A 25,795-nucleotide genomic window follows, 5' to 3' on the forward strand; every position below is an offset into this window, starting at 1 on the left:
CTTGGACCTACGTCGAAGACGCCGATGCATGTGCCCCTTGTTGAGATGACTCAAGCCGATGCAGCTTCGCATGCAACAAACGTTTTCCTCGAAGTGAGAGCCCTCTTGTCTATTGCACTTCAAAGCATATGTATTCCCTTGAAAGATTGCTTTGCAAGCTCAGTCCAGGAAATGCAAGTTACACGCCCCCAGTGTGGCATACCCACCATTAGCACCCTCATCGTTGTTAACAGGCAAGTTTTTGCAACCTCCTGCCTGCCTATCCTTCAATTCCTTCAAACGTGCCTTCTCAACTTCTATAGTCGACACCAAGGTAAAAGCAAAGGTTTCCTCAGCTGCCGGTCCTTCGACGTCCAAGGAAACGCCAGCCAAAACCAGCCATAAGGCCAAGGAGAGTGTCGCTTCTGCCAAACCATCTAAATTGCAAGCCGCAAACGAGGATGCGCAAGAAGAAATTAAGTCTCTAAAAGCCCAACTCGACAAACAGAAGAACCTGAAGCGTATGGTCTCACCTCCCGAAAGTAAGACTACAAATTAATTTGTGCAATGAGATCTAAAAGTGTAGAAGAAACTGCTCCTGCTGCACGTCAGCCCAAAGGTGCCTCATTGGCAAATCCAAACAAGAAGGCCAGAAAGTATCAGGCTATTGAGTTTGAAAGTGACGAGGAGTAGGAATACCCTGGTTTCGTTCTCAATGTCACGTCATATCATGTCCATAGGGATTGAGGGTAATCTTCATTATATACGAGGTAGATCGGCGCTGTAATACACGCGAAAAGTGGGGTGGACACTTGTTACATTCTTTCTGCTTTGAACCTAGAAATCTTCTTTTCCGCTCCCTCAGTTGTCGGTACCCGCTCTCCAACAATTGTGGGCGGACGATCTGGGCGTCTGGCTGAACCAGGGGGCGAAGGGGATGCGACGACGGTCGGAGGTCTTGAAGGCCTTTCTCTGGGTGTAGGAAAGGACGGTGATTCGACGATCATTGAGAAGGGAGATACAGGTCCCTGGAGAATGGCTGACGGTGATGGTTTGATGGCCTGTGGTCCTGGTTGGGATTCAGTTGAAGGAGGTAGGCGTTCAATAACAGTAGGTGTGGAGGTAGGAGTTGCCACTTTTGGTGAAGATCTCGTGTCATAAGACACAGGGGTGACAGAAGGTGAAAGTGCCTCATTGCTGGAAAAGCTAGCTGTGGATAATGGCATGGATGGCCTTCCCGCCGCTTGTCGAGACACCTTAAATCGAGAAGTCTTTGGTTTGCCACTTAGTGAAGGGGGAATTTTCAGTTCCGCTGCTTCTGCTGGAAGAGGTGTCACGGGAGGAGCCCCAGCGGGATTCGGCTGACCAGAACTTGGGGGTATGGTGTGCAAGTACTTCCCGTCAGGTCCGATATTATATACCTCGCCTTTCTTTAAGAGTTCCAGCACTTCCTGTAGACCAGGCTCTTCATCTTCACTTGCGCTATCTGCCTCTCCTCCTATAAGTCTCCCGTCAGAATCCAGTTTTCCTGCGCGGAATGCCTGTTGCAGGGTGCGAGTGCTGGATGCGGGTAGGACAGAAGCACCCAGCGATGTGGAAGAAGAAGTCGATGCATTGTATGCTGACGCTATTCGGTTTGCCCTAAACTGGGAAATCGCAGGTTTGGCAAGGTCCGGAACTAGCATGTCAGGCTCACCCAACTGCAGGGAGAAATATTCAGAAAATGAGAGGTGAAAAATTTCTATGACAAACCTTATCGTGTCTCTCGCCGGATTCATGAGAGTGATTCCTCATCGCGGCGGCAGTTTCTTCGCCAATAGTAGTTCTTTTTCTGTGATATTCTAGTGCAATTTCACGTTGATGCTGTGCGAAATCGAAATCAAAGTCATCTTCTTCGAGTATGGATTCCTGGTCACTCTGTGCGCCATCTCCATTATCAGATGCGTCACCCTCAGACTCGTCGTCGGAGTCACGTTCTTCAACTTTAATGGCAGGCTTAGGGAGAGTTCGCGGGCCAACGGGAAGACGTTCCACGACGGACCTCTTCATTGGAGTGTGCTTGTCGGATTCTGCTTGTGACATCAATGTCGGACGATTAGCTGAGCGAAGTCTGGCAGCAGTAACGTCCCCCCGACTGGCGTCGACGGAAGATGTGGTTGGAGACGAATCATCATGCGAGTCCGCAAAATTGACCGTCTTTTTCTTCGGCGACGATGGGTTCCTCGTTTGAGCATCTTCCTCACCTTGAACCCTGGCTACTCCCTTCTGATTTTCTTGTTCTTTGGAAGGTGCCATATTCCGCAACAAAGCTCTGCCCATTTTTTTCTGCAGCTCCTTGGCCTTTATGAGCCGTGCCTTCCCATTTTCTGCTTCTGCCTTCCGCTTCCTTACAATTTCCTCGTGTTCTTGGCGTTCTTTCTGTTCTTTCCGAAGCTGCTCTTGCCTTTCCTCTTCCTCCAATAAATCGAGAATTCGTTCCCGCTGTTGACGTAGCCTTTGACGAGCCTGCGTGGGAAGGGCCACGAGTGGGACGAGAGGATCTTCTTCAGATACAAGGGAATTTCCTAAGCCCTGAACTTCAACAGAAGTTATGGGTTCGGAAATGTCGACGATAGGAAGTCCCTCTTCGTTTACAAGCTGCGGTGACTATTTCGGCAAAAGACTCCCCTTACTTCAGAGCGCGGACATACCTCACCCTGTGCGTGGCGATTGCGATTGAATTCTTCGACAGCATCCTCTCCGACAAGATCTTTCAGTTTTTCTGTGAGCTTTTGGACAGCATCAGGTGTAATTTTAGCACTGTTTTCTGAAGAATCAGACTTTATTAAGTTGGGATATTGGTGTTTACGAGGATGAATACCTTGCTGGCCGCCTAGATTGTTAGTCATACCGTAGTGGATGAGAGTACTGCTGCTCATTGATGTAAGATGCGTTACTACGACGCGTGACTCAGTGTAACCGACGCGATGTCACGCCGCTGCTCAACGACCGCCTCTCTAGACACCGTCAATGACCACCTTCGTAGCCAACGGGCTCCTGGGTTCAACTACGCTATTGAGTGCAAGCAGCTCAAATGACGCACTATCTAAGTCTGAGGCGATATTGGGGGCGTCCTTAACTCCACAGACAGGCTTTCATGCTGCAGGAGAGAAGCAGCAAGAAGCTCCAGGTAAGTTCGCGTTTTCATGGTTACCCAGAACCTAATTGTACGGCCTCCGATACAGCCTTTTCTTTTGAAAGCAATGGACTGTTATCGAACTTTTTACTCAGTTCGAGTGAGAGCGGCACGGCGGGGGTCCGTTCTGAAGATGAACCTTCCGTAGCTGCTTCCTCAAGTTCATTCACACTATCCGGGCTTTTAGGTGAATCCCACTTTTTGATCTATTCTACGTTCGGTGCATTTGCATAGACGCGAACATCTAACCAAAGCCTTGATTATTTTGTAGGCAAATCATCCCTACCCTCATTCGCGCCGTCAGGCCTCCTCGATGGTACTAAAAGCGCTCATCTTTCAACACCTATTCTTGCTGGATATGCAGCCAGGTCTCCAGATGCTGATCCACTCCCAGTCGCTGAGGCTTTCGGTGTTCCTTCACACCTTTTGTCTAACTCTGACCCCACCCATACGCGTCCCAAAAACGCCACGCATTTGTCTGTGCGGGCAACCACTTTCGATGGCAAAACAATATATCTGCGGCGAAGGACTAAGGTTTTATCGAGGGGTTCTACCGTGAGTTGTGACTTGCTCTACCTTGACATCCCTTATCTTTTGAACAGTCAACAACGTCCACTAACCAAAGGATGAACAATTTGCTGGATGTTCCCATTCATCGGCTCATGGATGCTTTATCATCCCAAGCAGTCGCGAAATTACAAAAACAGTGAGCAGGCTGACGCTCTGCTCAAATCTGGAATAATTTGTTCTCTTAGAGATCAGAATAATGTACCACAAAGTTCTAATGAATCTTCTGCTTCAGAAGACATTCTCTGGGTTGACCGTTATCGCCCACATAAATTTACTGAATTGATGGGGAATGAGCGTGTTGCCCGTGACACAATGGCGTGGCTTAAACAATGGGACTGGTGTGTTTTTGGTAGGAAGCGCGGAAGGAAACGCCCAAGAGACGGCAACGAAAACTTCGATAAGGAGGATGAATATCATCGACCTCAAGAGAAGGTCAGCATAATCTTGATCTATACAGAGTCTTTCTAATTTCCCACAAAGTTCCTTTTGCTGTCCGGACCCCCAGGACTAGGAAAGACAACTTTAGCACATGTAGTGGCGAACCAGGCGGGTTATGAGGTGATGGAAATCAATGCTAGGTTCGCCCATAACCCAAGGATATGTTATTGCCACTGCTGATGTTTTCACCTTAGTGATGCCCGTTCGGGTCAAATCGTGGATGATCGAATACGACCTGCGCTCGAAGCCGGGTCAGCAGTAGGCAGCGCGAAACCAGTGCTTCTGATTATTGACGAGATCGATGGCGCCACAGGGGCGGGGGAGAGCGTGCGTCAAACCGTGAACATATTTTACGCTGCATTTATTCATTCTACCCGTAGTCGAATACCTTTATCCACAAACTCGTACAACTTACACAAGACAAGTGGAGAAAGAAACGTTTGTCATTGTTCAACGTTAGAGCGCATCGGCTGACTATTCGCTACAGAACGTTCTGGCCAGAAACGCGATCACGACGTCAAGCGGCCAATTCTTCGACCTATTATCTGCATCTGCAACGATGTTAATGCTTCATCCCTTGCAAAGCTTCGACCTCACGCCCTTCAGATAAGATTTACACGTCCCTCAGATGTCCACACAGCGAAACGTCTGCGAGAGATCTGCGAAATTGAAGGTCTTAAAGCCGACTCAAGAGCACTGAGTACCCTCGTAGGCCTTGCGAAATGCGATCTACGGAGCTGTCTCAATACTCTTCAGGTATGCAGGAAATACCATTGAAACATCGTTCCAATAGTCCTCATTTCACAGTTCGTCAAATCGCGGAACGAAGAAGTTACCGAGTCTGTAATTCGAAGAGCAACATCTGGCATGGGAGCAGCCGATAGCTCAGTAGTATCGGTTCTGAACAGCATCTTCAACCCCCTCTCGAAGAAACGCGTCAAAGAGCTTGCCCTTACTGATGATGAAGAATCGAGATACGTCGGTAGACTTAGTCACGAAATCGGAGCGAGTGGGCGGGAAAGCGGTATCGCTGCTGGTAAGCAACAAGTAACATCTTGATGCCATTTGGTGGGCCTAGACTTTTTTGTTTGTTTGACAGGATGCTTTGGACATTACGCACTCCTCCGACGCCACGATGCTAATTTGGCAAGGCACGAACGAGCCACGGAATGGCTGACGACCTTCGACCACTTCTCTTCAGCTATGTATTCGGATGGCGATTTTTCCCTCCATCAGTATCTATCATACACCCTTGTTCCCTTCTATCCCCTCTTCCAGGAGCGAGGAGGCGAACGCATAGAACGTAATCAGGCTGATTGGGAGGTATGATCTCATTATCTCTGCTTTTCGTTAAAGGCGGGTTTACAAAGCCTATCCGCAGCACACGCAACTGACACGAACCAATGAGGAAATTTACAAGTCCTTCTCCGGATTTTTACGAACAGCCGTTCGTCATGGTGGGCATTACAGGCACCTCGTTAGCACCCCGATTCTTCACATGGAATTTGCTCCACTCATCAATCGAATAATATCGCCACCTCTGCGACCTGTTCGTCTGTTGAACGTTTTAACTGATTTCTGTCACTAACGTGGTGTAGGTCAACAGTCAAATTATTCGGCCAGAAGAACGCGCCTTGATGAAGAGGCTTGTCCACATCATGGCTTCCTTAGAACTACGCTTTGTTCAAGAAAGAGCTGAGGATGGTGTACTATCATATCGGCTTGATCCGTATGTTCTCTCTTTTTCGGCCTTATCCTCTATTGTAGTGATAAGTACCTCCAGGCCTATCGACGTCTTTGTCACCTACGACGGTAAACGAGCAACTGATATCTCCGTCTCGCGATATGCGGTGCGCCACCTTGTAGCGGGAGAGGTCATGAATTTTTATTACTGGGAAATTCAGCAAGTTGTACTGACGGACTCTACAGATTGATGCCAAATTGATCGAACGCGACGCGAATATTGTTGAGAAAGGCAAACGAGGGAAACACGATTTCTTTGGGAATTCCACAAAGTAATCGCCACTGCTGCATATATTGGTCGTCAACTCATCTTCCGCTCATTAGATCCGGAGAGCTAGACCTAGAAAATTCTGAACATCCAAGTAAACGAGCGAAGAAAGATACCACGGATGTGGCAGATAAAGTAGGGGTAATACTATCCTACTATTCAAAGCTAACATCTATTCACTAGCCCCCCACTGATTTTTTTGGACGACTGATTACTGTACCTTCGGCCAGCTCTGCTAAGGCTGCAGTTCGCAAAAACGTCGAGAAAAAATACCGAGTGAGCTACCGATTCGCGGAAGGTAATTCGGCAGCTGTGAGGAGACCTGTTAAAATCAATATGTTCTTGTAGTGTAGGGTGTTGTATTTTTATGACTTTTTTTGTGGTTGTGCGCTTTTGAGTCATTGTGACACGGATGCCTTTGGCGGGCGTCGGGATGTGACGTGACTCAGGGGCGGCCACTGTTCTCTACCTACCGGCCACTAAGTATGGCTCGTCGTCAACACACTAACAATGCTGCTTCTCAGCGCACTTCTGCTCGATTGAAAGCTAAGGTTGACACACAGACCGAAGCTCCAAAGGTGTCTACTCGCCCTCCAACAATCCCACAATCGAAACCTCGGAAGACACAAAAGCTTTCGAATACATTGGTACCTCAGACCGACAACGAACGGTCTGCTCTCAGCAAGGTTAGAGGCCGCCGTGGTCATCTCAAGTTGATGACAGAAATGCCTCTCGATATCTTGCTCGAGATATTCAGCTACCTTCAACCCATGGATTTGTTGCACCTTGCCCGAGCGACAAAGGCTCTTCGTGCCATCTTGATGCAACGATCCGGTGCAGCTTCAGTTTGGAAATCGGTGCGCCTACTACGGACAAATATTGTGTAGAGTCGACTACACAGTCATTACTTTCAGGCATTTACAAATGCAACACCAGCACCGCCCAGTTGTCCTTCTGATCTCAATCTCCCGCAATATGCCAATCTTCTTTATGGCCGTCACTGTCAAGTCTGTGAAATCTATTCTGTTTGACCCCCTTTGAGTGACGCCACTCAGTTTTGTAGTTCCATCTACGGGTCACTGGTTGATTGGTGCAACCGAATTCGGACGTGTTCCAGCTGCATCTCGTCAAAGTCCGTGGTACTCTGCCATTGAATTTTCAACATAAATTGATACCCACGTCAGATATCAGTCCGGGACATTGGACGGTGACAACGTGGTGCGAAGTGCTGAACTGATTACCAATGGGTGGATGGTAAGGATCGCCGGTCGTATGTTCTTCCACTAGGCTTCTTCCGTTCGTCCTTGTGCTGATTGTCATAGGTCATTCAACCGTATTTTTGAAGCAAGATTACGATCACAACCTTCAAACGCTTCGTTCCCTGAGTGATACTGCCGCATCAGCATTTATTGTCGATCGAACGAGGCTCAAGGCGGCGCGACGCCAGGTATAGATCGAGCACTGGTTGTAACTTGAAACTTAATTCCCTCCACAGCATCTTAATGCGTATGTGCGGTGGGAATCTCAACTGAAAAGAGAACATCAAGATGACCTACACAAGGTTCGCACTGACCGAAGGGAAGCGTAAGTCAAACCGCTGGTTATCAAACCTTCTCCGCTATATATTTGATTCCTTTCATAGAATCGTTCAAAAGCTTCGAGAACTCGGTAAGTAACCTGTCAATTGCCGGCATTCTTTTTCGCTCAATATTCTTAGGTTATGGGATAGAGGTTGACCGTTTATACTGGCGGCAAATACGTGACCTCCCGGGCGTGAATGCATCAAAGCCGCTAACTGAACGAGGTGCGCACTCTCTCACACTCCTGTCGCCCAATCTCACCGAAGCAGTCTGGGAGAATTTGCGTACAGACCTCATATACATTCTGGAGGCTATGAGGGAACAGCGCCTACACGAAGACCGTTCTGCGGTTGTGTCAAAGCACTTAGCCATTTTGAGAGAATTGGTTGATAAATATACGAAGAAGCAACCTAAGCCCGCAGTGGTACCTAGAGCTGTCGACCTGGCCTTGATGGAGCCCTTCCGCAGCGCGGTATTCAACACTGAGGCGACGAAAGAAAGCAGACTGACTGAGCTTTCAAAATTGGAAAATCAAATTCAACCTCTAGTGGTTTCTTGGCAAGATTCTGCAAATGAGTTTCTGGCAGGACTCCTACCCTCCACTAAACGCTCTGGGAAGCGTAAGCTCGATACTTCCCAGCTCAAGCTTGCAGCGATTTTCTTCCGCTGCCACTGGTGCACGGAGCCGATATCGTATCCTAGGGTCCTTGTTCATAACTGTCTCATGAAAACTCACTCACGCAGCAACGGAGATGAGGATTCTGAGGATGAAACTGAGGATGAGAAACTGCTCGCTTTGGTACCTTCGTGGGTTGGCATGCCTTGGAATCATGATAAAGAGCAGGTTACATTTGACGAGGAGGCGTGGAAGTGCGCCCGAGGCGTCATCGTTGCTTGTGGAGAAGATCCTGACACCGTCACCGCATCCCAGATGGATGACAAAGATCAAAGGGTTGAATGTCTCCAATGTCGTACTCAAACTGCCAGCGGAAAACGACTAGTAATGAAGTGGAGAATCGCTGTAAGCGCTGCTTGGGCTTATATCAGTCATTTTCCAATCTGATTGCACGGCAGATTCTACACGAAATAGAGAAGCACTGGGAGGAAACGTCAAGGAAAGGTTGGTCTCTTTTAGGCGACGACGACGTGCAAAAGGCCAAGGTCCAGGAAGCCAAGAATATGTCAAGGTGTCGCGAAGGTCCTGAGAGATGTAGTACTTGTGATTTTTTGTCGAGCACGTCGCCCATGACTTCAAGACATGATCATTGGTATGGCGCTATCCCGATCTTAGCATCGAATACTGACTTTTCACCAGTGAAGGTGCCACATATATTCCCCTAGACGCTGCTATGAAAAGGCCTCCTTACGCTGTCAAGATCTAACTTTCCATCAGGGCATCTCTAACCCCTATAAACAAACGTCATACATGTGTCAAGATCCCGCGGCATCCAGAAATGTTATCACAAAATATAACGGAAATCACGATTGCGGAGGTCAGTGAGATCAAGGAAGGCCTGTTATATCATGTTTATAAGTGTCGCTTGTTATGCCCAATTAATGAAACATACCCGATCAAGATGCTTTTTCGTCTTTGTTCCATCAGGTAGTTGTTGAGAGATGTACATGTTGTCGTAGGCATCATCTCTTTCTTCCGCCTCCCGCCGTTTATTCTCAGATCTCAACATGAATCGAAGTATTAAGAGTAACATCGCGGACACGAAGAGGCAGACAGCGATAATAGCCCACGGAGTGTGATTTCTTTGCGCCAAAGTTTAAGGGTGAGTTTTATTTTTGAATGAGAAACAGCATACCGCGGTTGATAACGCCGTTTCCACATAAACGGCCCTGCGGCATTGCCGATGGCATACGCGCACAAAACAATGGCGTTCGTTGTTGTCCCTGTGAGGGCAAGTTGGATCAATCGTAGATTGAGGAACCGTGAAAACGAAACAAACGTTTGGTGTGTCCAGAAACGATGGATCCAACCCATCCAAGGAAAATGGCAAATGGTGAGAAAGCGAAGACTTGAGGAAAACGTCAGAGAAGTAGATGGTGACGAAATAAAGAAGCCCTCACTCGTTATCCAGTATGAAAATAATAAACCAACTTTGTTGTGTGATGGCAATGTATTCACCAAAATTGCACCAAGAAGCGCGGGAATGAACATCAACGCTCCAGCATATGCCCGACCGAAAAGGCGAGTTGAAGCTAGCGTAACTCCGAGCCAGATTGTGAAAACTATGATTATGGCCGTCAGCGACGTAGCAAAGGACCAAGAACACTTTGCCCTACTTTCTACGACACCATCAACGCATCCAAGCAATGTGGTTTGAATTGGGGTAAACCCAAATTGGTTGACGATCAGCTGTCTCTGGTTGGTTAGCTACGGAGGCTGTTTAGTGGAGAGATCAGGGAAAGTTGGGTGATCGCGTACAGAATTGACAATATTTCTGCAAGGACATGTCAGCTCCAAATTAAGACGAGGATATGATACTAGTTTACCCGACAGCGGCGAAAAGCGCCATGACCCAAACCTTGGGATCGCGAAGTGTCTCCACGAATCTTCACACCAAACAAGAACGTTAGCCCAGAATCGCGGACTTTCTCATATATCACACTCACTGCTCGCGTTTCCAGTGCTTGTTTTCAACACCGGACTGGTTTACCTTGATTCGCTGTACAGCAAGAGTACGTTCCTCCGGAGTCAAGAACCAAGTGGTGGTTGGAGAATCTGGGAACAAGAACCTATAAAAACCGCTCTTGGCATCGGTCTATAAATTTGCTGCAAATTAAGGCTTACCAGAAAACGACGGAAGTGAGCAACGTGATGGCGCCAGTGACGATCATCAACCTACGGTAACACTTTCTGAGCTTCTGGTGGGTAAAAACGATGCAGTTGACAGACACACCATTGCCATGCCATGAAGTTGTGGGTCTAACTTGATTAGAATTGATTGACAGGACCATGGGGATCATACTTTTGTGTGGAGGACGCCAAAACCCACAAAACCCAGGAAGATGATGGCAAATCCATTCATCAAGACTATACAATGTTAGAACCTAGCTTGTTTGGGAACATTGGATCAATAACTCACACCAGTAACCGACTCTTTTTGTTTGCTCGTCACGGGTGTAGAACATCGAGGTGACGATCATGAAGCCGGGTGTAATCGCACCTATTGTCACGAGGTTAGACCTTTTTTTTATACCTAAAGTATGCTAAAAGCTAACCTTCACATATGCCGAGAATAAAGCGGACGGCGAAAAGAGCCCCAAAAGATTTGCATGCCGCATGTGCTAACAGCGCCACGGCCCATACAAAGATGTTAAGGCTATAATATTTATTAGCATATTTTATACGTTCATCGGTATATGCCCACCTAATCCATTTCCCGACGGGGAATCGCTGGAGTGCCAGATTTTGCGGATACTGGAAGGTGTGGTTGGTTAGATTCTGTTTAGCAGAAAACCTGTGGCAAACCGAACTTGAAAACCCAGATAACCAAGGTAGAAGATAGTTCCCAACCAGTTGAACTCGTTCTGATTGAGATGTGCACCGGGTCTAGGGTGGAAATATCAGACGATAGGCGCCAAAGATGTAGATGAAAGGTGGTCCACATAATTCCCAAGACTGCGGACTGTCCAAGTGTAGTTTTGTCCGCAAAAGTCATACTACCAGGAATGTAAGGTGTCAACGCTTTGGCTACTAGCCTCGCAGCCCACTTACAGATACATCACTGTCGGAAAAAAATATTCATGATAGAGTTCTTTCATTAGGTCAGATACATACAGCACATCAGAGGCATAATATGCCAATCGATTTTTCGCCTACAACGGATTTCAGCTTATTACACAAAAGTGAGATATTAAAACGACAGGCCTCAGCTGAGCGGCAACCACTGGATCCAATGGCTCCTCTGATTCTGGGATGATTTGAGCAGCGGTGTCGGCATCGTTGACATCCACAACCTGTATTGAACTGGGTGTCCCCTTTTCTGTGTGTTCGCTGGTCAGGGCCATAGTGGGAGGAAAAAGAATGAGAAGTTTCGCCGAACTTCTCAGTGTCCATAGTTAAAAGCCATCAAAGAGCGTCTGTTACGTGTTCGGTTTGCCAGCAAATGGGGGTCAATCCGAAGTGTTGTGATGGAAGCTGAATGGAAGCAGCTTTGCTATCTTTCAGTTTGCAGTTTGGGGCAAACAGAGCTATTTTCATCGTAGCAATGCAATGAATATTACGCCTAATCCGATGATGTCGAATGATGGATAATAGTTCTACGAGTTTGAGACGACTGAAGTGGGGTGGAGGTTTTTGGGAATCGCGGAAGATGCGTTCGGGCCGCGGCACTTTAAGGTGGCTGTGTCGTCCAGATTTGTCAACTCGCCGATGTGGTTGGCCCTGACATTGCGTCAAACAACAATCTCGTCTTTTTCATTGGTTTTCAGAGCTTAAGAAATCCTTCGCGCGGGCCACAAAAGTTTGCAGGCAGCTTTCCATCTGATTAATGTCAGAAACAGGTTCAAATGAAATAAAGCAGTGGACGCTGGAACCGGAAACGGAGTACAGGTTCGAGCTGGATCCTGGAACGTCGCTGGCGATCAAGGTATCTTGCAACGGAACGAGGGACCGCTGGAGGTGGCTGACCCACCCCTCAGCTTATTCAAGGAAACGCAGAAGTTTTTGGAGCAGAGTTAGCGGAAGGCAAACACTATCTGTTTGGATCGGAATGCAAGGCGGCTGTCTTCACTTGGCAAGGTTGTACTATTGAAATGAGTTTATTTCCCCTTCATTCAAGGAACAGTGCATTCTTATCTTCCGCCTAATCACGTTACAGGACACCCCTCAACGGAATATGTATCGGAAGAAACGCCAATGGCAGCATATGCTAATCTTCACATAGCATTTGAACAAATGCGCGTCCGTGCTCTCGCAAAATTCCATGGTTCTCCTCTTCCCCCAGGAGACGAACCTCCAACGGCACCTGAGCCTCCAAGAGTGCTTGTTCTAGGACCAGAAAATTCAGGAAAGACAACAGTGTGCAAGATTCTTACAAACTACGCTGTTCGCGCTGGCCAAAACTGGTCACCTCTTCTCGTAAACGTTGACCCAAGCGAGGTGTGTTTTTCTTTCGCTGCCATCTATTCGTTTTAACGGACTCTCTTGAAGGGTGCTTGGTCAGCTCCGGGCGCTCTTTCTATTGCCCCAGTTCACGGTCCCATCCCAACGTATTCGCCGGCCAACCCTCTTGGCTCAGCTGCGACTTCGGCGCCCATGGCCATGTCATCCAATGCACTACTTCCCGTTGTATATTGGTACGGTCACCCAGACACGAAAAGAAATCCCCTGTTAATGGACAGATTAATACGAAATCTGGGAGAAAATGTTAATGATCGGTTTGAGCTTGATCAAGAAGGTATGTTCATAAAATGGTTCACATTTTTCTTCTTCTAGCTTACTGTGTTGATTAGGGAGGTCATCGGGCGTTATTGTCGACACTCCGTCGTCATTCGCTTCAAGCTCAACGTCCAATGACCACCGTCAGAAACTTATCAAGGCTTGCATGGATGCATTCAGAAGTTGGTTGCACGAGTTATGCATTATCCTTCCATCTGATATTTTCTGCTACACAGTCAATGTCATCCTCGTTGTTGGTCATGAAAAGTTAAATGTGGAAATGCAGCGGGCATACAGCTCATATGTGACTGTCGTGAAAATTCCAAAATCAGGTGGTGTAAGTCAACTCCCCTAGACTTTGTTTAAGAGTTACTTGACCCCGCGACAGGTTGTAGAGCTGGACCATAGTTATCGGGAACGTGTACACAATTACCAATTACACACATACATGTATGGTCAGGTTATACAAGCACCTCCAGGGATATCTAATGCTACCTTGGGCGGAGAGTCATTAACCGATCTTGTTCTATCACCTTCCTCAAGTGTCATCAAGTTTGAGGACCTCTCGATATTCCGGATTGGCGCTGGTAGAGTATCTAAATTACGTGGATGATCTTCGCGCTGACATCATATACCTAGAAACGATGGCTCCGTCGTCTGCTTTACCCATCGGTGCAACTCGTGTTGTGTCCGAGATGCAGCCTGTTCCTGTCGATCCCAGTCAGCCAGGCTCTGGGTTGCTGAACGCTGTCCTTGCCCTCTTGGCACCTCAAAATCCTGATGAGAACGAGAGATATGACGAGGAGATATTGGATCTTACCGTATCTGGTTTCCTCATTGTGTAAGCTAATGCTACTGGCAAGTGTCACGATGCTCATGGTTGTACAGGACAAATCTCGGCATGCAACAAAGAAAGATGACGATTCTCGCTCCCAACCAAGGTTCCGTTGTTGGAAAGACTGCAATAATGGGCTCTTTTGAGTGGCAAGAGCAATAAGTAAATAATGTACTGGTATTCTAGAATTGACCTATTTGGATGTGTGACTGGAGTTGTTTTTGTCGTCACAAGTTGCCAACTCTTGGCTCACCGCTTCGGACTCGCCTTTCAAATAATTCCTCAGCATCCTTATCTAACCTCCTGATCAGCAGCGAGGTCGACGTGGTCGACAGCCATGCCTCTTATAGGCCGCCTCCTACCCAATTTCTCTGTTTCCCGCAGGGCGTACTCTTCTTTCTTTTCGTCAAAGCCAGGCGGTGGCCGCTACTTTAATTCAGCAAAGCCGCCAAAGACGGCTGTTGTCGGCACGAAGAATGACGGCAAACGGGCTCAGTCGTTGGCCGAATCACAGTCGGACACCGTCCAAGGTTCCTCGAATGGCGGGAACGAGAACAACCCGATGAGGAACATTGCGGAGGAGTCAGCGCCGTCGGCTCAGGAGCAGAGTGACGCTGCATCCAACAACAACCCCATGTCTTTTGCGGACCTCTTCCAGCAAAGTAACCCTCATCCGGTAATCAATTCCAAGGATTTCAAGTTACACCAATTTTTCTCTCTTCACCGACCTCTCCTTCTTCTATCCAACCCACCCTCCATCTTCCATTCGGCGCCTCCCAATGGTTCTATCTTCGGACTCCATCGGCCGGAATCAGAGTCTGCAGAACATCATCAGCAAGCACTCCCATCTGACTCCGCGCTCGATTCATCTGTAGACGCCGACGCGGAGGCTGCCCGTCAGCTTACACGGGCATTAACCATGAACCGAGCGGGCAGTACTGTCGCTTGGGAAAGCACGTTGAAACATTTGGGGCTGGATGTTGCATTGGACGCTGATCGAATAAATTTGCAGCAGCAGTTTGATAAGGAGTGGGAGGATGTTATGATGGATAGCACCAAGAGGAAGAGGCGAAAAAAGATGAAGAAGCACAAGTAAGTGCTCCTCGGTCTGCCACAAACAGTTGTTCTGATATATATCCTTTTATTTCCCTCCAGACTCAAGAAGCGCCGAAAGGTTTGCACACTTTTGTAACACTACATGCCTCATCGATTAATCTTTTCTACAGGCAACACGAGCTTCTCGCTTGAAGCTGTCATAAGCATGCAGGATTGGCATCCAGAGGATTGTACACCTCCACGTTGGTTATCATCCACAACACTCTACATAGCATATTGAATACATCCTTCTTTCAATAGAGCTAAGATTAACACACTAATCCATTATGACATGACGCGTAATCATGAGTTATGGTCCATCTTCCATATCCCGACCTGAGGCAAATATAAACATGGTGCCAATTGTGCTGTTTTCAGGTGACCGTGACAATTTCCCCTCGACCATCCTTCAAAATCACAAGTTCGCACTCAATCTTCTCGCCAGTGTCAAGACACACAACATCAGTTGGATCAAGGGAAGTAGTTTTGATTTGTCGCTTCTCGAAGAACGACCGACCGAGAACGACGTCAAAATGTGGCTCTTCAGAGAGGTACACCTCTATTGTCACAGGTTGAGGACCCGAAGGGCGCTCCTTTGGCTTCGTTTTCCCTTTTTTACCAGGGTTACTGCTCTGGAGTCCGCCATTCACTATCGTAGGAGGCAGAGAACGTCCTGGTATACGAGGCGAGGAGAACTGCGAGGAGTGTGATACATTGTCCGGCCCCGGCCGCAGGTGGCTGGATCCTGGATTAGAGGCAGAAGGTGTAAGTGTTATTGGCCAAGACCCGATGTTAACCAGGCCTCCGTATCCATAATTGCCTAGAGCAGCGTCTGCAGGGATGAACCCGTGCTTGATTGCAAACTTGCGCGAAATGTAAACGTGTCGATACCCCGCTTTCAGCAGCATCCGAACTAAATGCCATCTCCCGTTGGCCTAAGGTTATATAGAACCATTGGAAATAAAGCGTACCATTCTGAACAGGCCCAATACTTCCTAGCACCGTCCTCACGCCATTCTCGGAATGAAATCGTTCAAACTCCTTTTTGTGTTTCGGGATTCCGTCGTCTTCTTCCTCCCCATCGTCAGTGTAGACGTTCTTGCTCTTCTTGCTTCGTTTCGATCCACGCGACGGAACCGGTGAACGGGTACTGCGAGCATACGGGGCTGCGTGGTTTGGCTGAAAGAGGTAATACGAGGGGTTGCGGTATGCTGTGGGTCGTGGAAGCGGTTGTGCGTGGTTGTGGAGGTGTAGCGTGGGCGTGCGACGCTCCTTTGGTACACTTTCTATAGTGTGCGATGTCGAAGCGACTTGTTCGGGATGCTCCTGCTGCGAGAAGTGCGCTGCTTGTTGTCGCCATGCAAAGATAGCATAGTCCGATTCTAGGTTGACAACCCTTAGGAGAACTGCGAGTTGCTCAACAGTGAGTTGAACTTACCATCGTCCAAATTCCAAATGGCATCATTGTATTCATATTTAAGCCATCCGGGGCCTACGCGGTCACCGTAGTAATCGGTGTGCTGTTTGCGACTGAGTTGATCGTATAGGGCGAGCAGGGAATCCTGGGTCACTTAAACGGGTTAAGTCTCATGTTGTAAGTACTTGTCGACGTAGCTCACAAGAATGTATGACGGCAAAGGAAGAGGTTGGGGTGTGGATGTTGAGCACGGAAGGTGCGGACGACATGAGGGATTATTTAAAATTGGGTGAACTGCTTTTCCATGACAGTAGCGGAGTAAAAGTGGAAGAGTGGTGGCGACTTCGCCATACCTATTTTACCATATACGTATCAAATGTAAAATACACAAAGCTCATTGCAAATCATTTAGATTGTACAGGATATCGAACATAACTTCACTTTGGTATATTATCTCGTGCCTGTTGTTTAATGCGTCTCCTGCACCAACGACACGTTAAGGACGCGTCAAAACGGCTAAGGTCATTTGACAGTAACTCACTCGTAAGCCTGTTTGTCGTTTCTAAGTGATGTATGAGACATCTTCTCCTTCGAATATCACCAGCAACTCACTTGAACATCGTATACGCATCGCTCTGCGCAGGATCGTTGACGTTTGGATCATCAAGGAGATCTTGAATACCTAGCAGAATCTAGAGATGTTGAATGACAACCCATCTTCATGTGAAAGAGAATTGATAGGGCAAACCTGTTTGATAGTAATGGCGGGCTTCCATGATTTCTCCTCATCAAGAATGGAGAGGCAAACAGTGCCCGAAGGATACACGTTAGGGTGGAAGAGGGGAGGGGTGAACTTGCCTGCAATTGAAGTCACCTGCCTGTGTGAAACTCGAAGTTAATCGGAAGGCGCACATTTCGGTGGCTTTGATGGATAATCTGAAGAGAATCAGTATGAAAAATCAGGACGAAAGCGACCATAACCTCACCCTCGGGGAAGCTCATCACCAGTTTAAAAAGGCCGCCGTCCCATGGAGTCTATGAGAGAAGAGATCAGTACGGCATAATCAGCGTGACAACGTATCAATTAAGACGCGCGACAGCACGTTGCAAGTGCACAACACGTAGGGCACGCGCCTTGAACCGACAGGAGAAAGGAAAAACTCACGTTAGGTTTTCCTGGGATCCCAACCTCCCACTCCATCAAATTCATTGACCCATCAGCAGCTTTGGCTGGTTTTGCATAAAATCCCTAGACAGTCATCCATGTAAGTACTGTAACAAGAAATGATTGAAGGGTAGGCGTAAGTCGTCTTTCAGAACCAAGGGTCCAATCCTTTTGAATCGGGGCGTTTCAACGTCATGAGCTCTTAATTATGGGGGCAAACGACAAAGAGAACCTCGTGGTTCATGAGCTTTTATACACTGAATCTCAACTTACGAACGGGTGATCTTTTCTCCACTGTTTGCGCTCTTCTGCTAGACGAGGTCTGCAAATTCCTGACATGTTCAACGAGGAGGATTGTACAACTGAGGCAGAAAGTGCCGAATTACACGCGTTCTTCCTTAAATATTGGCCAATTGAATTGCTGATTCAGCATCCTCTGTCAGAGACAACTACAAGCAACATGGCTATTTGGCTACACTAGCGCTCACCAAACAACTCTTTGTTCCCTCATTGTGAACGGGTGATGGAAGTTGGATCCTATTCCTCTTGGACTCTCACGGCCTTTTGAACGTCGTTCTCTGGTAGACGCGTTCTTCACCCTCATTCACGATTCCCTTCCTTCTATTCTCAATTTTTTTTCCATTGGCCACCCCTTTCATTGCTGTTATGAAAAGTTCAATAACGTTCGAACGCGCTAGAGCAATTGCGTTCGGTGAGTCGCTTCAATCACACATCCTGTTGTTGTTGAAGATTCAATGCCACTCAGGTTGTATCATCTTGCTGAGCTTTGTGTGGATCACCTTGCTCTCAGTCTGTGTATTTCTACTATGGGATAATCTGGACCATCCTGAACGTGAGCGCTCCTGCTCTTCTTTCAAGGGGGCGTAACTCAAGGGCTTGTTACCGACAGGATCTTTCCTTTCGGTCATGTTGTTAACGAACACAGTCACTGCAATAATGCTGCTTATTCTGTGGGTCACGAGCGCATTCTTCAAATACTCACGCCGACACTCATGTTTAATTGTCCAGACTATTGCGAAAATTTAGAGTCTGGCTTGACGCCGCTCGATGCGCGCTTCTTTTGGTGATGCACATAGGTACGCGACATACTATGCTCAGAAAACTTGACGCCTTACCAAGCCATAGGCACTGCTGGTGCTTTTGCATACTGGAGTCCAGACTTTAGGTATATAGCAGAAAGTCAGTAACCATCAGTCTTCCAGGCAGATGAAAATCCTCTTACTGTAATATTCCAGGTCCTGAACAGGAAGTCTCGTGCCGATTGGTCACTTTATCCGTTATGGTCACCAGTTGGTTCGTGCCAGCTTTAGGTAAGTATCCCTCAATGTGCCGAACACTTTTGCTAATATCTATACAAAAGTATTGATCTATTCAGGCGGCCTCGCTTTCGTTGTTCACCGCCGCTCGCTCCTACGCACCGTTCAAGAAGCAGAAGAGGCGGAAAAAAATCGGGTTCAGAAGGAAGCAAAGGATCAATATTTTTCACCACTTTCTCCCAATACGCCTGCGACGGTGAGCTGGGATCGAAGAGCATCGCCGCTCTCTCCGATGACGCCTGCGGCCATGAACTGGGATCGAAGAGCATCGCCACTGTCTCCAATCACGCCTGCGGCCGTGAACTGGGATCGAAGAGCAACCCTTTTGCCAAGTCCAGCGACAATGACATTCCCACCAGAGGCCGTTCTTTACATTCAACAACATTCACGCAACTCTTTCAAACCTACCTATCGTAACTCTCAACAGAGAACGTATTCTGTACCTGAACAACAACCAGTACCACCGACTCCAACGAGTAGCAGATTGTCAAAACCAGTGCCTCTGAGAATGTCTTATCATCAGTCACATATGTATTAAATACTCCGGAAGTTGTAATTTTAACACTTGAGGTGAACAAGAGTCTGTTATGAATTTGCCAAACAAGGCCAACTCTGTTGGTTCCTACAGGCACAGCCCATGTGGACACCAAACTGTAGCCTACATACGGTATTGCGACTCCGGTGACACACCAAAAAGTACTCTCTGGTTTCCCTCATTTGACTCATAGGTCGCCTTGCTAAACCTTGAAAATTAATGGCGGTCTCGAAATGGGAACCTGCGTCCGTGAAGGTTCGTTTGTCATGTGCAATATCGGCCACTCAAATTCCTGACATATGTGTGCTTCATTATAGACTCAACTCAGGCTGGCCAGTCAAAGGCTAGGGCAGCTGCAGGCCAAGTTGGATTCTCAAGGGAACGTATCTCGCAAAGACATTGCTACGTTACTCCAGCAAGGCGACGTCGCATTAGCTCGAGCGAAGGCACAGAAAATTATTCAAGATGATATCTTGGGAGACTTGTTGGAGACGCTTGAGATGGAAATTGGAGTCATTTTGGAACACTTTAGCGAGTTGGAACATAGGTGCGCGAGGAAACCCTCGGTGTACATTCAACAGGCCTTATGACCCCTCAGCAGCCTCGCCCCAAGTCCCACCATCGTAGAAGCTGCTTCCAGTATTATATATGCGGCGCCTTACGTCCGTTCGAAAGGTCTCTCATGATCACTGTGTTACGAGGTCTTATTGCTCACACTTAAGGCAGATCTTGATATGGTTCGCAGTATACTTATCCAGCATTTCGGCCCAGACTTCGCGCGTTCTGCAACTGGGAATCGAGACAATCACGTCTCCTCGCGAATCGTTCGCGCTACTTCTGCGACTCTCCCCTCAGCCAGTCTACTCAATCAGTATCTGAAGAGTGTTGCTCAGAACTATGGAGTGAAATGGACGCCTGAACCACTGCGCGAGGAAATGTTTGTAACTTGTGCAGAGTTCAAAATCTTGGAACTGACTCTTTACCAGTGTGGACTCCCTTTCTGAGATGCTTGACCCTGAGGTTATGCCCGTCGTCGATTTACCTCGTTTGCGGAAGCTTTGCCTGCATGGTCAGTGACAATATCTTCAGTTGTGCTATTGTTTTGTATCTGTGTTCAGGCATTCCCGATGAGCCTTCGTGGCTACGTCCTCGAATTTGGAAGTGAGTCCCAAGGCATCTTATCTTACAGACTGTTAATCGTTGTCAATGGCATTTTCTAGACTATTTCTTGGATATCTTCCGGAGACGACAGCCACATGGAAGAGCGAAGCTTCAAAACAGCGCCAATGTTACTACGTGGGTCATTTTTATTTCGTGAACAACAGAAGATAACCGGCGGGGGTCCGAAGGATCTCGCGCGACGACTATTAAAACCATACGAAGCCGCTGCGTCTCCAACCTCTCCGCTTTCGTCTTCAGATGAAATATTGCTTAGTGTTCAAAAACAACTCTCCGGTGTTCCTCGAAATATATTTGCTTCCCTCGAAGACGGACCAGAAATTTATCCTCAATGTCCACTCAGCACGATATACGAGGGGGAAGACAAGGTTTCTTGTGCACGCGCCCTGGACGCTAGACTCAAACTGCTGCAAGAAAATGGTTCTCAAGCAGTTGCACCTGAAATTAGGCTCGAAGAACCTAGTGCTGACGCCACGCCCGAAATTTCTCTCACAAGTTTTGACTCTGCTTTGACTGGATTGAACAACCCCATGACCTTGTTGCCCTCAAAGGCCTACTCCTTTGGGGACGCACACCCATTACATTGTTCGGCACTTCTTCGGCTGCTGTACCTTCATACATCCATTAACCCGGCAAATCGTTCCTCTCATATTCCATCATTGTTAATCCCTGTCTACTCTGCCCTTAACCAGGAAATTGAGCCTGAGGAGTTGAGCCACGTCGAGGCAGACACTTTCTGGGTCTTCGAGGCCATAGTGGCGGAGTTTTCGGAGCTCGAAGAAGAAGGAGGAACCAAGTGGATGAGAAGGTTCAGTGAAAGACTCTTGTACGCTGATGCAGAGCTTTTCGAAGATTTGGTAGGTCCGTGTTTGATATCCTTCTCAAGTCGAGTCTAAAATCCATTAGCAAGCGAAGGGCCTGGATCCTGCTTTACCTCATTATTCATTGTGAGCAAGGTCTCCTTATGCTTATCTCCCACTACTGATGTATTCCATTTGGACAGCCGATGGATTACCCCTCTGCTTACCCATACGTTACCTCTTCCGTCGGCCCTTGTAGCTTGGGATGCCCTTCTCTCTTGGCAGCAGAGAGCGCGAGATATGAACCCGAAATCTGACTTTCTGCTGGATATCTGCATGGCAATGCTAATCCATTCCAGGGCTGCACTCTTACGGTGTGTACCCCTAGTTTGATTGCTATCTCTAGTACCAAGCTTACTGCATCTGCAGAATAAGCAACGTTGGCCCAAAAGCAGCCAGTTTATGGGCAGACGAAAGTAGCGACGTTCACCCCTCCCCTTCTATGAGTGACCCTTTCTTAGAAGGATTGAGGACGCTTCAAAAGTACCCTATTGAGGCATTTGGCGGAATCGAACGAATACTGCAGACCGCAGTTGATTTGGCCCAGAAGAGAGCACAGGAGGCAAATGCCGCAAAACACGAATCACTTAGTTTGGGGGCTCGGCTGAAGGTTACCATGTGGAAAGGCTTCACCAATCAAGCTTCTTCGCCAGAGGATTCACCTAGCGAAGACGAGGATTCGAGTGAAGACGAGCATGTTGATGGTAATGAAACAGAAACGCAGGAAAATTCGACCTATACACAATTTGCAAGTACAATGTGGAAAGGCATCACAAATCGACCTGTTGAATCGCCCCTACCCAGCAACCCGCCCCCCGCCCCGCCCGCGTCAATACCCCGACAAACCGAACAACTTCGCACTAACGGCGCCGATCAATTTCAAGCTTCTACCCCTACGCAGGCAGCTTCAAGTATATGGGGTTACGCGGAAAAGTTGAAGGAGTCCAACGCAGCCGCGACGCTTGCCAAGGTTAGCTCCAATTGGCGCGCCAGGGCTTTGATGGGTACCTGGGGACGTGGTGCAGACCAGTCACGCACGAGTGACCTTCGTGAACACCACACAGCTCATAGTGAATCCGCCAGCCCTATCATCCGACCCCACTCAGACGACAGACGAGGTTCTCTTCCCGTGGAACGAATTGGCATATACTCCCCCCCAACTCGCTCACTTAACTTCCGTTCAGATGACCCCTTCAAACCTCCCCAGGTCGGTTCAGCGTTGTTCTCACCTACCAATTCTGAGGGAGCTGCGCAAAATTCTGGAATCCTCGACAAAACCCGGAGCCTGTTATTGACACGCTCTCCACCTCAGACAGCGTCGAAATCCGGGCCTCGACCTCTTCTGTTAAATTCTGCAACACTTATAACAGCTGGTAAAAAAGACAGCCCTCCTTTCCCTATCAGTGGTGTCATGTCTACCCCAGACACAGAGGAGTGGGCAGACGTCATGAGATTGAAACAACGCCACGTTCACAGAGACTCCCAGTCGTCGATTTCATCTCTGTCTCCGTCCGACGCACTGGGCCGCCCTTTGAACTCAGCCAAGTTTGACTGGGATTCGGACGGCAGCGGCAGTCGGGTGGTCCCATTGAACCGTAGATCGATTTCGCCTATGGCGCCGAACTTCCGTGTGCTTCACTCGCGGTCGTCCTCCCGGAACTCATCTGCTCCATCGCCAGATTCTTCACGCCTCTCTGGGCTCGCAAGGAACGTTCACAGTCCAGCAATTGCTGATTCATGGGTCTCACCACCAGCTTCCGCTCCATCGGTTTATGAGATCAAGACGCGTAGTGCAATGGATCAAGCGAATGGCGCGAGCTCAGAAGCTTCGGATAGTACACCCCACGAACCACCTTCGCCTGTGAGGAAGCTCTCACGAAAAAAAACAGACCCGTCGATCACCACAGACGATACCTCCGACTCTCCCGCCGTACGATTACCAACGCGGACCGCACGAGTACGTTCGAAGCGTCATCCCGCGCGACCTACAAATCTTCAGATACAAGACAATCCCGCTAAATCACGAACTTCCATTGAGCAGAAAACACCTAGTCCTTCCGCCGCAAACCTTTCAGTTCCATGGCCTGGAGATGAGATTGACGCTGTTGCTACACCAAGAGCTTCGAAATTCGAGCTCGAGGAAGATGCAGCACCGTTCAACTTGGGACGCTCTCCTCGAAGATCGAGGAAGGTATCATCTGGTAGCCCTGAAAAGAGGAATGTGTCCTCCGACAGACAAGACAGTAGAACTCGAAAAGTATCTGCTGGACATCGGGTGCGGAAAGTCTCTGTGGAGAACCGGGATCCACCGGGAAGTAGTCGGGACAGCGCAGCAGAGGAAGGGGACGATGAAGGCTATGACGAACTTTTAAGTGCATATGAAAGTGAGGATGGACCGGACATGTCTTCGCTAAGATAAATAATCGCTGTTTAATTTATTCCCAGCATTATGTAGCATAAAATATCTGGCTTCTATCTCGCAACGTACGGTGAAAGTTCTTGAATACCATGATAAACTTGTCGAAGGATGGGGTGATGAGGCAACAGATTCTAGGACCGTCAACCCAAATATCAAAAGAGGAGAAACGAACTTACCTCATAAGCTACTTCCAAACGATGGCCGTGGACCCCAACTTGCCGAATGGCAACCAAATAAAACCGCACATTCCAGCGATGCAGGGCCTCGTTAATAACAACATCCTTTAAAGAAGCGAATGGGATAAAGCGCCGGGAGGAAATTAATGGCCGTGATGTCAATCCTTGATGGGTTTCAAACTGGATACCTTGCGAAGGTATAACAACAACAGATTCTATGAAAGTAGCGATTAAAGGGCCGAAGACAAGAAGCGCACCGAAGCGCACTCACCATAGAGTATTGGCAAGCTATTGATGCCAACCAAGGTGATAGCCAGTAAGGAAGTTGCCAAAAGCCAAGCGGTGGTCTGAATGATTGGTGAGGAAAGTTTTTGGCAGACCAAGCCAGGGAAATTGGTTACCTTTAACCATGCAATTGATATACAGAGTGAGAGGATCGACCACCATAGGAAATAGGATGTTCCTCGTATTATTCGACCACTGCCATCTCTTGCCAAGTGCCAATTTTCCACTCTATATTCGCGATACCCAGGGAGATCGAGGACAGAAAATTGGGGATGGGTATCGGGAATTGGGCGAATGCGTCTCATGCATTGAGCTTGTCGTGGTTGCGGATCAGCACATAATACGCCGTCGCACAACACACCCAAATACATCTTGATCACTTACGATCGCACCCTGCGCTCTGGCTAGCGCGAATAATCGATGTCCAGGACACTCTCTAGAGCCTTTCTCAATGCGACCGCTGTGGGGATCATGACGCATGGATTCAGGAGTCTCGGTTCCTTGGGCGATGTCGAGGTTTGGATTCGTAGTCAATATGGTGGTCATTTCCAATACCTCACGATTCAAGGGTAGGTCGCGACAATTCTACCATCCAAATCCGGCTTCTTTAATTAATGAACGTTTTAGACTACTACTGGCGTGGTTGACCATGCTGACTGGTTTGACTGTTGCAATATTCCCGTATTCAAGTGGTAAGCCCCATTTTATTATCTGCCCAACATAAATGCCGACCAGACCTCTTGAAAGCCCTTCGTTCTTTGAAAAGACACCTCTTTATAATAGCCATGCCTGTGCGTCTACATTCAACGCCCTTGCGATAAACTTCTTACCATTCTATTTATAATAGCTTGCTGCGGTTATCTCATTAGTCTACTGGACCCTGATACTACTCCTCCCGAGTCTCATTGTACAATCCGACCGCCTTCGCCTCCCACTATCCATTGACCTGGCTTTACATGCGTCGCCTGCGTTGGCTTTGCTGGTGGATTTTTTGATCTTCGACATCAAATACGAGGAGAGGGAACTAAAATATCGTGTACCCTTTGCTGCAACTGTCTTCGCGGTATGGTATGGTTTGTGGGTTGAGCATTGCGCTAAAAATAACAACGGGAACTGTGAGTGGTTTTGCATCTTCCTGTTGCCATTATGGCCTATTTGACACTTGTGGTGCCGACAGTTCCCTACCCGTTCCTTACGGAAAACCCATTGGAGATTCGCATTGTTATCTATGTTGTTGCAGCGCTGGTAGCTATAATGTCCTTTAGGCTGATCAACAGCTTCCACCCCACTGTCACTAAGCAAATCAGACATGACGAGTAATGCAATCAGATCTCGCAATAGATACAA

The 25,795-nt window shown here is 48.0% G+C and overlaps 13 protein-coding genes across 13 annotated transcripts; 8 read left to right on the top strand and 5 right to left on the bottom strand.

The window, feature by feature from the left end:
- Window positions 1–794: 794 nt before the first annotated feature.
- Window positions 795–2,897, bottom strand: LACBIDRAFT_305869 (uncharacterized protein; the record flags this gene model as incomplete). The annotated part of the gene is made up of 3 exons (XM_001875311.1): window positions 795–1,679; window positions 1,732–2,625; window positions 2,670–2,897. The coding sequence occupies 3 exons, from the start codon at window positions 2,895–2,897 to the stop codon at window positions 795–797; spliced, it is 2,007 nt and encodes a 668-aa protein (XP_001875346.1).
- A 91-nt stretch (window positions 2,898–2,988) lies between these two features.
- Window positions 2,989–6,521, top strand: LACBIDRAFT_305870 (uncharacterized protein; the record flags this gene model as incomplete). The annotated part of the gene is made up of 17 exons (XM_001874760.1): window positions 2,989–3,148; window positions 3,204–3,341; window positions 3,426–3,709; window positions 3,757–3,860; window positions 3,910–4,156; window positions 4,205–4,302; window positions 4,357–4,489; window positions 4,543–4,600; window positions 4,650–4,918; window positions 4,970–5,198; window positions 5,262–5,485; window positions 5,544–5,711; window positions 5,761–5,891; window positions 5,946–6,036; window positions 6,092–6,177; window positions 6,230–6,308; window positions 6,357–6,521. 17 exons carry the CDS (start codon window positions 2,989–2,991, stop codon window positions 6,519–6,521), a joined length of 2,664 nt encoding a protein of 887 aa, XP_001874795.1.
- Window positions 6,522–6,658: 137 nt separating this feature from the next.
- On the top strand, window positions 6,659–9,135 carry LACBIDRAFT_305871 (uncharacterized protein; the record flags this gene model as incomplete). Its single annotated transcript, XM_001874761.1, has 10 exons — window positions 6,659–7,030; window positions 7,088–7,180; window positions 7,229–7,305; window positions 7,358–7,443; window positions 7,496–7,620; window positions 7,669–7,757; window positions 7,816–7,841; window positions 7,891–8,774; window positions 8,828–9,021; window positions 9,069–9,135. 10 exons carry the CDS (start codon window positions 6,659–6,661, stop codon window positions 9,133–9,135), a joined length of 2,013 nt encoding a protein of 670 aa, XP_001874796.1.
- On the bottom strand, window positions 9,063–11,589 carry LACBIDRAFT_187852 (uncharacterized protein). The gene is made up of 19 exons (XM_001875312.1): window positions 11,544–11,589; window positions 11,481–11,490; window positions 11,372–11,425; window positions 11,240–11,315; window positions 11,134–11,183; window positions 10,985–11,085; window positions 10,849–10,929; window positions 10,732–10,796; window positions 10,663–10,688; window positions 10,554–10,604; window positions 10,376–10,498; window positions 10,256–10,315; window positions 10,188–10,203; window positions 10,046–10,136; window positions 9,830–9,991; window positions 9,709–9,777; window positions 9,565–9,652; window positions 9,322–9,511; window positions 9,063–9,267 (listed from the first exon to the last, which is right to left on the bottom strand). Exons 1-19 carry the CDS (start codon window positions 11,557–11,559, stop codon window positions 9,214–9,216), a joined length of 1,383 nt encoding a protein of 460 aa, XP_001875347.1. The 5' UTR covers window positions 11,560–11,589; the 3' UTR covers window positions 9,063–9,213.
- A 666-nt stretch (window positions 11,590–12,255) lies between these two features.
- Window positions 12,256–14,142, top strand: LACBIDRAFT_305873 (uncharacterized protein; the record flags this gene model as incomplete). The annotated part of the gene is made up of 9 exons (XM_001874762.1): window positions 12,256–12,354; window positions 12,407–12,524; window positions 12,586–12,866; window positions 12,918–13,164; window positions 13,220–13,327; window positions 13,382–13,482; window positions 13,534–13,732; window positions 13,785–13,986; window positions 14,034–14,142. 9 exons carry the CDS (start codon window positions 12,256–12,258, stop codon window positions 14,140–14,142), a joined length of 1,464 nt encoding a protein of 487 aa, XP_001874797.1.
- An 88-nt stretch (window positions 14,143–14,230) lies between these two features.
- Window positions 14,231–15,337, top strand: LACBIDRAFT_305874 (uncharacterized protein). Its single transcript, XM_001874763.1, has 3 exons — window positions 14,231–15,072; window positions 15,136–15,154; window positions 15,207–15,337. The coding sequence occupies exons 1-3, from the start codon at window positions 14,318–14,320 to the stop codon at window positions 15,237–15,239; spliced, it is 807 nt and encodes a 268-aa protein (XP_001874798.1). The 5' UTR covers window positions 14,231–14,317; the 3' UTR covers window positions 15,240–15,337.
- A 112-nt stretch (window positions 15,338–15,449) lies between these two features.
- LACBIDRAFT_305875 (uncharacterized protein) lies at window positions 15,450–16,761 on the bottom strand (the record flags this gene model as incomplete). Its single annotated transcript, XM_001875313.1, has 4 exons — window positions 15,450–15,988; window positions 16,047–16,457; window positions 16,514–16,645; window positions 16,695–16,761. The coding sequence occupies 4 exons, from the start codon at window positions 16,759–16,761 to the stop codon at window positions 15,450–15,452; spliced, it is 1,149 nt and encodes a 382-aa protein (XP_001875348.1).
- Window positions 16,762–16,818: 57 nt separating this feature from the next.
- Window positions 16,819–18,022, bottom strand: LACBIDRAFT_187883 (uncharacterized protein). Its single transcript, XM_001875314.1, has 8 exons — window positions 17,931–18,022; window positions 17,658–17,741; window positions 17,479–17,527; window positions 17,405–17,428; window positions 17,241–17,350; window positions 17,105–17,184; window positions 17,034–17,054; window positions 16,819–16,972 (listed from the first exon to the last, which is right to left on the bottom strand). Exons 1-8 carry the CDS (start codon window positions 17,994–17,996, stop codon window positions 16,930–16,932), a joined length of 477 nt encoding a protein of 158 aa, XP_001875349.1. The 5' UTR covers window positions 17,997–18,022; the 3' UTR covers window positions 16,819–16,929.
- Window positions 18,023–18,138: 116 nt separating this feature from the next.
- Window positions 18,139–19,567, top strand: LACBIDRAFT_292211 (uncharacterized protein). The gene is made up of 7 exons (XM_001874764.1): window positions 18,139–18,369; window positions 18,424–18,510; window positions 18,568–18,628; window positions 18,687–18,754; window positions 18,804–18,857; window positions 18,914–18,988; window positions 19,039–19,567. Exons 1-7 carry the CDS (start codon window positions 18,324–18,326, stop codon window positions 19,530–19,532), a joined length of 885 nt encoding a protein of 294 aa, XP_001874799.1. The 5' UTR covers window positions 18,139–18,323; the 3' UTR covers window positions 19,533–19,567.
- Window positions 19,568–19,849: 282 nt separating this feature from the next.
- On the top strand, window positions 19,850–20,461 carry LACBIDRAFT_161583 (DUF292 domain-containing protein; the record flags this gene model as incomplete). Its single annotated transcript, XM_001874765.1, has 3 exons — window positions 19,850–20,076; window positions 20,128–20,204; window positions 20,256–20,461. Coding segments are annotated over 3 exons (510 nt in total), but the record flags the coding sequence as incomplete, so codon positions are not given.
- Window positions 20,462–20,785: 324 nt separating this feature from the next.
- Window positions 20,786–23,987, top strand: LACBIDRAFT_305879 (uncharacterized protein; the record flags this gene model as incomplete). Its single annotated transcript, XM_001874766.1, has 4 exons — window positions 20,786–21,565; window positions 21,615–21,655; window positions 21,712–21,882; window positions 21,938–23,987. The coding sequence occupies 4 exons, from the start codon at window positions 20,786–20,788 to the stop codon at window positions 23,985–23,987; spliced, it is 3,042 nt and encodes a 1,013-aa protein (XP_001874801.1).
- A 53-nt stretch (window positions 23,988–24,040) lies between these two features.
- LACBIDRAFT_305880 (uncharacterized protein) lies at window positions 24,041–24,753 on the bottom strand (the record flags this gene model as incomplete). The annotated part of the gene is made up of 4 exons (XM_001875315.1): window positions 24,041–24,118; window positions 24,164–24,378; window positions 24,435–24,510; window positions 24,565–24,753. The coding sequence occupies 4 exons, from the start codon at window positions 24,751–24,753 to the stop codon at window positions 24,041–24,043; spliced, it is 558 nt and encodes a 185-aa protein (XP_001875350.1).
- A 93-nt stretch (window positions 24,754–24,846) lies between these two features.
- On the top strand, window positions 24,847–25,787 carry LACBIDRAFT_292213 (uncharacterized protein). The gene is made up of 5 exons (XM_001874767.1): window positions 24,847–25,017; window positions 25,076–25,140; window positions 25,196–25,239; window positions 25,296–25,563; window positions 25,626–25,787. Exons 1-5 carry the CDS (start codon window positions 24,869–24,871, stop codon window positions 25,766–25,768), a joined length of 669 nt encoding a protein of 222 aa, XP_001874802.1. The 5' UTR covers window positions 24,847–24,868; the 3' UTR covers window positions 25,769–25,787.
- The last annotated feature ends 8 nt before the right edge of the window (window positions 25,788–25,795 follow it).

The sequence above is a fragment of the Laccaria bicolor genome, genomic scaffold (assembly GCF_000143565.1).
Source record: "Laccaria bicolor S238N-H82 LACBIscaffold_2 genomic scaffold, whole genome shotgun sequence".
Lineage (NCBI taxonomy): Eukaryota > Fungi > Basidiomycota > Agaricomycetes > Agaricales > Hydnangiaceae > Laccaria > Laccaria bicolor.